This window comes from Notolepis coatsorum (genome assembly GCF_963971535.1).
Source record: "Notolepis coatsorum genome assembly, chromosome: 20".
NCBI lineage: Eukaryota > Metazoa > Chordata > Actinopteri > Aulopiformes > Paralepididae > Notolepis > Notolepis coatsorum.
Genome location: NC_140184.1, coordinates 25,395,856 through 25,408,206, shown reverse-complemented (window position 1 = coordinate 25,408,206; position 12,351 = coordinate 25,395,856). Strand labels below are relative to the sequence as shown.

The 12,351-nt window shown below is 40.2% G+C and overlaps 1 protein-coding gene across 1 annotated transcript; it reads right to left on the bottom strand.

Annotated features, from left to right (window-relative positions):
* Positions 1-997: 997 nt before the first annotated feature.
* On the bottom strand, positions 998-12,345 carry pcnp (PEST proteolytic signal containing nuclear protein). The gene is made up of 5 exons (XM_084337446.1): positions 12,293-12,345; positions 11,451-11,695; positions 5,088-5,165; positions 4,896-4,951; positions 998-3,167 (listed from the first exon to the last, which is right to left on the bottom strand). Exons 1-5 carry the CDS (start codon positions 12,339-12,341, stop codon positions 3,056-3,058), a joined length of 540 nt encoding a protein of 179 aa, XP_084193572.1. The 5' UTR covers positions 12,342-12,345; the 3' UTR covers positions 998-3,055.
* Between the last annotated feature and the right edge of the window lie 6 nt (positions 12,346-12,351).

Below are 12,351 nucleotides of genomic sequence, written 5' to 3'. Positions count from 1 at the left end.
ATCAGCTATGAGGATTAGTGTACAGCAATGCACACAAGTACAAGTAAAAGTAGAGCTTTGTATTTGTTTGCAGAGAAATCCTGAAACATCCTAGTATTCCATAGGCTTTACTACAGGACCCCCACTTCAGACTCTTGCTGATCTGGACCAGAGGCAGACCAGCATCCCTGAGTCAGCTGGACCCACCATTGCCCCCACTGGTTTACAGGGCCTTGAAGGTGCTACCAACTCTGGACTGGGCCTCAGGAGAACCAGGGCAAGGCAGCAACAACTTCTGGAGGTCCATGAAGAAGGCCATGCCAATGCAGAGTAGTGCACACGTTTCATTCAGTGCGACTCAAAGTGATTTGGTATGATTACTATTCATACACCCAACTATCTCATGATATTAAAGTGTGGGGCACGGCACAGTAGTATAATGTTGAATATGTAGGAGGAAGACAGAATTAGTAATCAAGACCATCCAAACCCTGCCCTCTTTGATAGGTCAGTTGAGACTGAGGTCAAGGCTAAGTTCAAGATTGGAATTGGAAAGTTTTTTCTTATTTATTTTTTCAGAACAGTGTCCAGGCCTGCTATAGTAATGGTAAGCTACAATGGCACACAAATGTATGAACAATGTAGCTTGTTTAATGTAGCACCCCTTTAACATATTAATATTTGTTTACTTTATATATATTATGCTTAATATTTTGTTTGCATTCAGTCTATTCTCAAGGTTAGATTTGAACTTCATCTATTTGCATTTAGTTATTCACTGTCATTTCATCAATCCCTCTTGTTCTGGTTGTGGGAAACAAATTCTATCAAATGAAATCACATCCCAGAAGTTTAGTCTATTAAATACATTTTCATTTCATTTCAATGTGTGTCCAAAGATTGGCAGACTGTTGTGGTGTGATGTAGGCTAAACATGATTCATTGTGTATTTTTGATATTCAATTAAAAGGTATTGCAAAATATCAAAAGAGTGAGACTATCCACAGAGCATTCAATGTGTTTATTTCTGAACATGGTACTTCAAAAGGTCAGTTTCAGGCACAGGGGAAGTTAGAGATACTCTACTCACAGACCGTCAAAATAATCTGCTTCAGTTATCTAAGCAAACAGTGAGGGGGTTCAATTTACCTGATGCATGGGATTATTATTATTTATTTTTACAGGGGCAGTGAAAAGCATCATTGTCCAATCAAAAGCACATGTTGTGTAAATGTGCCTTATCGGCGTAAACTGGGGTGCATTAAATCAATCCAGGTAGTAATTACAATCTACCCCAAAAATCATGCAATGTGATTAGATACCAGAATCCTGGTAGTCCAATCACAGCCCTCCACAGGAGTTACTGACGGTTGATACAAAATACAAGTATCAGTCATTTCATACTGATGACCAACAGCACACGATACATTACACATAGCTAACTCTGCCAGATTCAAGGGAGCAGAGAGGAACTGTTTTGGATAAGTACGACTAGACAGGTTGAAGTGATTTAGAATGGGCAGAAGGGCCAGTGTGGTGGCACAATTGGTGAAGACAAAACAGGGCTGTAGTGTACATGAAGAAAAAGCAGATGAGACAGAATAGTTGAGCATCCCTCTCGTCTCTAGGCTACGTCTAAAACACATTTTGCGGCACACAAACACGCGCCCATACACACATACACGTGTACTTACAGACTCTACAAACTTAAAAATAAAACAAGATAATGATAGTTCATTCTATATACATTTTTACACCCACGTCAGACGAACAGAACACAGAGCCCACTTAGGACCTCGTCTAACCAGCATTCATGGTAAGTACACAAGTGTGTCCCATAGTATTTATAGGGTGTGGGGGCTTCAAGATACAAGATTGTCAAATTAGCCGGCAAACAAATAGGTAAATTCTGGTAGCCTTTCCCCATGATTTGTAGACCAACACAAACCAATTCACTTTATAATAGTGTCTTTGCCAATTGTTAATACTGCCTTCTAGCTAAATTGTTTGTCCAGTCTCTCCCTCACCCCACCTTGTATATCCCATCCCAGAGCTTTATATAAATTAAATACAAGGCTCTCTGGCACATATTCCATCTCTTAGTAGCTGGTGGTGGTTAAGAGCCGTAAACACGAGTCCCGTCACTAAAATCACTGAAGGTTTAAATTGTTCCTGGTCTTAATGTACAAGATGCCAATAACCTCCAGGAAGAACGTAATGGAGAAGTTGTTTTTAACTCTGGCTACAATAAGGAATAATTTGAGCATCCATAGGTCTGTCTGGCAAAGGTTCTCCACAAGGAAACCAAACCTTGTACGAGCGACCACACTGCACACGGTTAGTCAAAGAACAAAGAGAAAACAAGTGTTGCTGTCTGGTGGTTGTTTTTTTGAAATTGTGCGTTTGCAGAAACAACAGCATTTGCTAATGAAACACATCTTCGTAGCAACTGGCCAAAAGGACGATGATGTGTCCTGTCAGTTCAAATGAGTTTACCGTAATTCCTCTAATAGTAACCCCGGCTTGTATTTGTTTCAACTGTAGCGGGTACCAGGCTTGTATTAGGAGGAGGCCTGTATAAGAGGGAGGCCTATATTTCAAATTTTCAAACGGATCATAATGAATAAATCAACATTTTGTGTCAGTTTGAACCCAGTAAAATGTACTGGGTTCATTTATTGAAACCAAGTACTGTATGAAATAGTAAACAGTGCAATTACAGGTGGTCACTGGTCATTTCAACGTTTTCAAAGTGAAATCAAGTAACTAGCTCAGTATGCAGCTCAGTATATTAGTAACCCGGCTTGTATTAGGAGGCCGGCTTATAATTGCTTAGCTCAAGAGCGCACCCGGCCATTAATAGAGACCCGGCTTGTATTTGAGACCCGGTTACTATTAGAGGAATTACGGTAATATGACAGCATTCGCTCCGTCAAAATGGATACAAATCTGGCCCCGTCTAGCAAACGGACACTACTCATTGAAAGATAACTAAGAAATAGATGTAGGAGGACAGACAAAGCGGAGCTGTGTGGAGCCCCCGCCCCCCCTTAGTGACAAAGGCTCTGGAAGTGCTTTAGGGTTTGTCTGACTGGGCCTTGAGCTTCCTCTCCCACAGCTTCTGGTGATCAGAGAAACCTTGCTTGCCCTTGTTGAAGGAGTTGGGTCCTGCAGACGTTGGCGTCTCCCTGGAAGATAGCAGAGGATCAGTCCATTCAACTTCAATCCAAACTAGACCAAATCAAATGCCTTGTATGTGTAAACTACTTGGCAATAAAGACCTTACTGATTCAGAACATAAGTGTTCAGACCGTAATACATTGAAGATCAGGTCGAGAAATTGACTTATTTTTGTCGTCAATCAGCCACCATGGGCAGTCCACTCAAATTAACTGGTGACTTTCTCTGGTAGAGTAAATAAACTATTTTCTCCATGTACCTTTTGTATATGTGAAGCTTCTACATAGAAATTGGTGTATATGTAAAACATGGTATGTATGATTTGCAACAAGTGTTATGTCACTTGTGTTTGTAATATGGATTATAGGTATATTACACCATCAGAAGTCTCAGGAAGATCCTTGTGCTCGAAATGTCACAGCCGAAAATGAAAGACATCAAAGGGAGGTATTTGATATGCGGATCTATGTGTTTGGATAGATTTGGAAGGAATATGGCAATGTTTTTTAGACCGATACACAGATATGATTTCTCCACCCATAAACAGTTTTTCAGCACAAATACAGGTATATATACATATATATATATATTAGTGCTGTCAGGCGATTAAAAAAATTAATCTAATTAATTACAGGATTTGTAATTAATTAATCTAATTAATCGCATTTTAATCGCATAACCATTTTATGCCTGATATTCTATATTATATAATCATATTTCAAATTGCATGTGTCCGGATGGCAGAATTCAGTACTGTATCTACAAAACCTTCTGTTTAATCATCTTCCATCTATTAATTTGCTTAGATTTTTCAGGTCTGGTCAATTTGAGCATGGTGTTATTCACAGTCAAAGATACAAAAAAATGTATTGATATTCTCATTTGGTTCATTACAATTTACTCAAAATAAAATTTTCATTCAATCAATCACCGCGCAGATTGATTGATTGAATGAAAATGTTATTAACAGATTGCAGAATGGGTACAATACAGTACGGCACACAATTGTTAAGGGGATGCAGACCAGGGAATCCATTCTTTGTGGATCTAGCCCACAGTATTTCTGACACTGGGAATACATTCCCTGAGATAGATCTCCCTAGAATCAGATACCAAGAACATGCAAATGGACCATATTAAAAAATAAAAAAAGTCTGTAAATGTGTATTCTACATTATTATGGAATGAATGAGATACAAAAAAAATATTATATAAAAAAAAAAAAAAAAAACTTTTTTTTTGTAATTAATTTTGAGTTAATTTTCATAACGCGATAATTTGCTGTGTAATTAATTAATCTAATTAACGCGATAAACTGACAGCCCTAATATATATATATATATATATATATATATATATATATATAAAAAGGCTAAGCAAAAATCTTCAGATAATCAAGTGGTCTCATGAGTGTAGAGGGTTAAAACACAACAAATAAAAGGACACAACCATGTAAATTTAAAGACGAATTAACTCAAATGTATTTGTTCGTTAGAAAACATTCTCCTTGTTAGTGGATATTGTACTGTTGCACTTGTATTAAGTAACACACTCCAAGTAAAAAGGTCACAAAAATGACAATTCTAATATCGGCCAAATCTCAGCTGTAAAAATACAATTGGTCCAATTTAGTGGTTTCTAAAGCCCATATCAGCCGAAAACCAATTGCCTGGCGACATATTGGTGCATTCCTTGTATTAATGTGTGTGTATGTATGCGTGTGTGTGTGTCTTCACCTTCCAATGTTCTTCATTCTCATCTTAGCCTCTGCAGGCATCTCCTCGGGTTCACTCTGCACAAGAGGCACAACTTAGTCCATCCATCATGGGCATATTTGTCTTTCAATTGAGTTTGTACATTCATGAACTGCACTGTGTTTAGTGTGTGTGTGTGTGTGTGTGTGTGTGTGTGTGTGTGTGTGAACTTACATCATCATCCTCATCGAAAACAGAGGCTAGGCCTGGCTTCTTAGCAGGAACAGGTGGTAGTTCAGGCTCTTTAGGTTTCTGGAACAAATTGGGGAAAACAGATTTAAGGGGGGGGGAATATGTCCTAATTCTCATCTGCATTTTAATCATTTAGGGACTCAGGAAGTGTGAACTAGAGTTATGTGGTGGATGTAGCATGGAGACCAGTTTAAATACTCTTCCTTTGCTCTGGTAATTTAGTTTAAATACTCTTCCTTTGCTCTGGTCATTTAATTGGTACCAGTTCTGTTATTAAAATCGATGTAGAAAATAATGTGTCGGTTTAATTTTTTAAGTTGTTACACGGTAGTGAGGGATCCAAGTATAAGGGCCAATCCCAATTCTCTTCCCTGGGCCCTACCCCTAGTTTTGGAGTGCCCTCGACTGCGTAGTGGCAGTTCAGAACGGAGCTACAAGGGTTTGAAATCTTTAACTAGGAAATGGGACACCCCTGATCACGTCATCAGTAGTAAAATAATGTAAAGGACTTATTTATGTAGTGATACATACGGTTTTTGCAGGGCCTATATTTTACATTTAGTCATTGAGCAGACTCTTTTATCCAAAGCGACTTACAACTAGAAACTTAACTTGCAGTGTAGTTTAACATTAAGCAATTATGCAAAGCGAACTGGTCTCTACATCAACCAGAAAAAGACCCAGGTGATGTGCATCAATGCCCCAACAGCACCTCCAATCACCATCAATGGTGAGGCGTTGGAATGTGTAAAAGACTTTACATACCTCGGAAGCCTCATAAGCAGTGAAAGTGGAACGCAAAAAGACATCAAGACGCGTCTCAACAAAGCAAGAGGTGCTTTCAGCCAACTTTGCAACATCTGGAAGTCTAAACAATATAGCCTTAAAACCAAACTCAGGCTCTACAAGAGCAATGTTAAGTCTGTCCTGCTATATGGCTCCGAGTGCTGGAGAGTAACAAAACAGGATATGAGAAAGGTTGACGTCTTCCACAATAGCTGCTTAAGTAGGATCTGCAACATCTTTTGGCCAAATAGAATCTCGATTGAGGAACTTTATAAGAAGACAGGCAGCTTGCATATGTCCCTTGAGATAAGGAGACGGAGGTTAAGATGGCTCGGTCATGTATTGAGGATGCCCAATGAAAGGTTACCCAAAGTTGCCTTGAGATGGACCCCAGTTGGGAAGAGAAAGAGGGGTAGACCAAAGCACACCTGGCGAAGGACAGTGATGATGGAGCTGAAGGATATGGGTCTTTTTTCACACATGCAAAAAAATCGATAAGTGACGCCACTTATCAATTGGAGGGCTACAGTGGCAGTGTATGATTGTGGCCTTATGCCCCAACCGGGACGAAGAGGATAAGTAAGTAAGTAGTTTAACATACATAATAATGAAAGGCCTACGTATTTATTGAATACGGCACTTTATTTGCAGCTAATTTATTTTTTATTTGAACTGTAATGTCGTGGAACTGAAATGTTTGGAACGGTGTGCGCCTGGAGAAAAGGTGTGCGCCTGGAGAAACGGTGTGCGCCTGGAGAAGCGGTGTGCGCCTGGAGAAACGGTGTGAGTCTGGAGAAGCTGTGTGCGCCTGGAGAAACGGTGCGAGTCTGGAGAAAAGGTGTGCGCCTGGAGAAACGGTGTGCGCCTGGAGAAGCGGTGTGCGCCTGGAGAAACGGTGTGCGTCTGGAGGAACGGCGTGCGCCTGGAGAAGCGGTGTGCGCCTAGAGAAACGGTGTGCGCCTGGAGAAATGGTGTGCACCTGGAGAAATGGTGTGCGCCTGGAGAATCGGTGTGCGCCTGGGGAAAAGTGAGAACAAAAAAAGGCCACATGATTCCGTGTTTTTCTTCAAAATGGAAAGATTCTGCAAAAAGCTAAATATACGTATCACTACAGAAACATTAGTCCTTTCTGTCCTCCCTTCTAAGGCTGAGACGATATGCCATTTGGAATAATCGATAAATCGGGACTAAATTATCGTTTCTTTTAATTATTTTGCATGTGTAAAAAAAAAAAAGGTTAACAGCAGAAAGACTCAGAAGAAGCTTCTATCCCCAGGCCATCAGGCTGCTCAACAACAATAAACACTATGCAACAACCATCAAATGCACACAGCACACACATCCACACGCACACACTCACTTTAAACAAACAACACACTGCAGCACCCACTCTCCACACTTTAGATCACCTAAACACACTTTATATTTATTGATAAAGGATTTGCACTACAACTCGTACACCTTACTGTAAATTGTACCTAAATTGTACCTCATCCCATTTCTGCTTTGCACTATATAGTATTGTATATTAGTATATTGCATTGTATATTGTATGGTAACTCAGTTACTTCTAGTCTGCATCGAACATTGTACATATGTCTATACTGAACACTGGGACCTCTATTTTTACTTCTTTTTACATGCTACTTTATTTTATTTCATACTTATCTTGTCTAGCACAGTCTCTGGAGCGTAACAGTAAGAAGCATTTTGTATAAAAGTATTCTGTACTTCTCTGTATGACAACTATTAAAGAAACTTTAAACACTTTTTTCTTAAAAAATATAAATATATATTATTTAACGTTAGTTTGTGTGTGTGTGTGTGTCAAGTGCACTCACTGTAGTTTTTGCTATGCTGTAGTTGGCCCAAGACACACAAACTAACGTTAATTTTATAAGATTTTTTTCACACATGCAAAAAAATCGATAAGTGACGCCACTTATCAATTCGATAAGTGGTCTCAGCCTTACTCCCTTCTACCACTCCGTTTCGAGTCAGCATCTGAAAACACACTTTTGGAGGGCCAGTTGGAGGGCTACATGACCACTACCATCCAAAGAATAATCTGGACAGTGGGACACCCTACCCTACACGCAAAACTACTATAGTACTAGGGGTGGGACGATACATCGATCCAGATAGATATATCGACCTATTATCAATGATCCAATAGGATCGATGCAACGTAAAAAGATTGATTCATATTGCGATACTTTGAAAATCCCGTGGAGAGTCGTATCCGCTCAACAGCACAGCAGTAGCGTCTGAAACGCGGCCATTACAACAGAGCAAGGCTACATAGTGTGCCTATTTTGCGACCCAAAACAAGTCCCTGCTGTTTTATTCCGCAACGGGTCAAATGCATCCAACATGCTTTGCAATCCTCGCCATTCCTTTATGCCGACGTTGCGTTAAAGACCGAAATTAGCGTTACCTTAGCGTAAGCTAACAAGCTAACCCCGATCAGAGCCATAGACGGAGAGAACAGCAGAGTGGGGACTGGGGAAGGCAGGCATTCTCCCTTTCCGTGTGTGTGCGTTTGGAAAGACCAGATGAAGTCAGACGAGTATTATATTGATAGTAAATGTACTGAGGATGGACAGATAATGTTGATATTTTAACATAAAAAATACAATACAATACAAAAATTCATGATCATCATGCAACATAAAACAATTGTAGGAACGGTTTGGGAGAGGAAGGGGTTTAGGTTGCGTTTAACTTGTGAGTTCCAAAAATGTTTTACTTACGTTTAAACTAAAGCTCAAAACGTGGCACTTTACAGTGAACAGGAGGTCTATTTGTATTAACCCTTTATCTGCCGGAGATTATTCTCATCTTAATCCCTTCTCTGCCAGTACTGTAAGTCTATGGAGATGTTCCCCTTCTTTGCAGGGCTATAACTTTTTAAATTGTATTGCTAAATTGACATTACTATGGCCCATTCAACATCAAGTATCTATCGTTTAGGATGTAGCAACGTTCTACTTTTTCATTCACACATTCATACTAAAATACGGTCTAGAGTATAAATATGTTTTTATCGTTTTCTGCAGCATTCCATAGAACGTGAGTTATAGCCATATATTAGATCATCAAATGTAGTTTGATACCGATTGACGTCAGAATAAAAATGTCAATTGTACAAGGTCCTAAACGTCATGACTCATCATCTGATGTTGACCGGAGGGGGGGGGGGGGTCGTTTATAATGCAATGACCGACATTAAATGAATCATGTAGTATGGGCGATATGTTGATCATAGCAGTTTGTATGGATAATAATAATCAAACACGCTGAAACCCACCGCAGCTTCCTCTGACCGTTGGGTGATCAGCGTGGAGCAGAAAGATCGCTATTATGGGATGTTGATATATGCGATCCATTTCCAGGTTGTATAATACTATATACGTCCAAATAACGTTGTTTATTGAGTTAGGGAAACCGATAGATTATCCAGTGTGTCAAGATGGAGCCCCGGGAGCGATAGCGAGTGGCCGGACGAAATATGGGTGAGCACCACTTCCGGCCGCTCACTTCCGGCCGATCACTTCCGGTTTTGGCAATTCGCCAATCGGCCACCAGATGGCGGTCTTGAACCGTTGGAGAGTTGAAAGGAGATCTACAGCACCAGTCAAGTCTCCGTGGGTGAAATATGATTGCCATGACAGATTTTTGAAATATTGATCTCAAAGACGCTGTACGACGTCATTGGCAGATTACGCATGGCGGAGAATGACGTCGTAACACGTTCTTGGCGAAGAAAGGGTTAAAAACAATAGATTATTTATTTTTCATTTAAATGTCTGGAAGAGCTAAAAAATAAAAATGTCAAATGATATTTCCGTTGCCTTTTTTGAGTTGATCTAAATGTTACTGATTGTGTTAAATGGGCATATGATATTGTCTCATATCGATCGCAGGCACCTGAATCGTATCGTATCGTGGCAGACTTTGTGATATCTGCAAATATTGCATCGTTGTCCAAAGAATCTATATCGTATCGTGATGAAACTGGTGATTCCCAGCCCTATATAGTACTACGCACTAAAGAGTAACACTCAAGCTTGTTATTATTTGACGAACAATGCCACTGGCACTGACCCTTAGCTGCCAGGCAGAGAGGCTGACTCAGGGTTCGAAATTAACGGGGGCTTGGGGCAAAATGCCCTCGAAAATTGACCAAAATGCCCTCGAACATCAGTTAAGGGGGGCAAAAAAAGCCCCCGACAGTTTACTAATTATATATATAATTATATATATGCTCTACAGTGCGAGCATTTCCCTCGTATTGCCCCTAATAATATGTGTGTGTGCAAACCGGAAAAATCATTTACTTGCAGTGTGCGAGACAGACGAGTGATTGTGAAGATTACAAAACAGCTCTGCTGTTAATAGTTCAGATTGAAACTGGACTGAAATTCAGTTTTTGGGTGGAATGTTTGTTCCAAGGAGGAGGGAGGCGGGGCCCGCTGCGTGTTACAGGCACTTGAGAGGTGCTGCGAACACAGAGAGAGCGCTCTGCTCTCATCAAGCATTACACTGCTATCTTAACGTTAGCAAGCTAAGCATCTGCATAGCGCGACCTGTGTTCTGTGTAACGTTAAGTAACTTGTGTTCGGCGGGGAAAGACCATTCCATTTGTAACACAACTCCAAAAGAATAACATCCAAATCCGATCCCGATGCGCATTTCCTTCATTCCACAGCGCTGAGCGCGCAACGTATTTCATTGATCGATCTGGCCAGAGCCTATACTCACAAACGTTGCGTGTGTGGGGTTTTTCATCAATTTGAAACAAGCTTCTTGACTGTTGGAATTAGGGATGTTAAAAATAAAATATCTAATAATATTATTCAATATTAGACATTCATTGATCCAGAGGCAACCGGTTATTATATCAAGACAACACAACTTGCCCTCACTCAGGGACAATAATATTTAATCTATTTAGATAGAGTATGTATGTATTATTTACAGATAATTGATGGTACCTCAAAACATGAAACCAAGCCATGATGTCACACATCGTGCGTGTGTGTGTGTTACTTGAACAATTGTCACTGCTCCTAAATTTCTGTGTGCTCCTAAATTTGTATTTAGATTTTATTTATTAACATTTTATTTAGGAGCACATGTGCTCCTTGGGAAAAAGGTTAGCGTAGAGCCCTATATATATGGAGACATTAACATTACGTTATCAAACATAGGGACGAAGACTGTAAAAAAAGTGTCAACAATGTTTTATAATCTTTATGTTAATTTTCATTATAAAAATGTTGTGCCCCCGAAATACAAAAAAAAGCCCCCGAAAAGCAATTAAGGGGGGCAAAAAAAGCCCTTGAATTTTTTTTTTAATTTCTAACCCGACTTGTTCACAATTTGTAAGTAGCTTTGGATAAAAATGGAGGGGTAGGGCCAAGTGGTAGGGATTGGCCCTTATACTTGATCCCTCCTTCCCTCACGTAACAACTTAAAAAAAAATTCAATTGGGCATAGCATAGGTTAGTGAGGGAAATTGTCAGTATATATATATAGTTTTTTTTTTACACTCACACTTGCACCCAGTTTGATAGAGATTGGGTTGGACTTCTTTCCCATCTGGCTGCTGCTCATGCCAAAGCCTATCTTGGAGACTTTGACAGGCGCAGGGGTGTCTTCTTCTTCTGAGGAATCATCCCCAGTCTCATGATGTGTGAGATGATGGGCTGAACGTTTGACCACTGTCCCTCCTCCTCCTCCCACAGTGCTAGAAGAGACAGGCTTAGTTTTCACTCTGCCTCCCTCCTCCTCCTCCGGCCCTGCTTGAGGCGAAACAACTTAACAAGGTGAGCAACTGTTGCCTGGGAAATCAAGGATGAACCACAACAACCGTTACCTGAGTGGCTGGATTCCCAGTCACCAATATTATGAAAGATAAATTCAACTCATTTCCATTCATTCTAGTGCAAGCTATGTGCGCAGTTACCTGTGGGAGACAAGGGTGTTTAGATAAGGGGGTCGCTGACATGTTCATTATGCTGACGCTCCATAACATTAGCTAACGTTAGTACTGGGTTAATGTTAACTTATCTCGCTACAGACTTACAAACGCACTGTGGTAAAAGATAGCTAGGTAGCCTGAGCATGTCGGCGACCTTTTCCACCGAATATAGCACATGTTATTAATAACATATATGTTATATTTACGTAGCTAGGCGAAAGCGCTAACTTAGCTGTTATGATGGTGTTGCTGCTAGCTAGCTTGCTGTTATGATGATGTTGACTAATGAGCAGCATTTCATCTGATTTGCAGCAGAATGTTGTTGTAACGTTATAGCTATCTATTTGCGAATTTAAAATGTGTTCGCTTTCAATCTAGCGTTAACTAAAAAGCACGAACACTGCACAAATATCACCTCCGTCGACGCTGAGTCTCTTGTTGTAGCGCTGCTTGTACTCCGCCATTATTACAAGT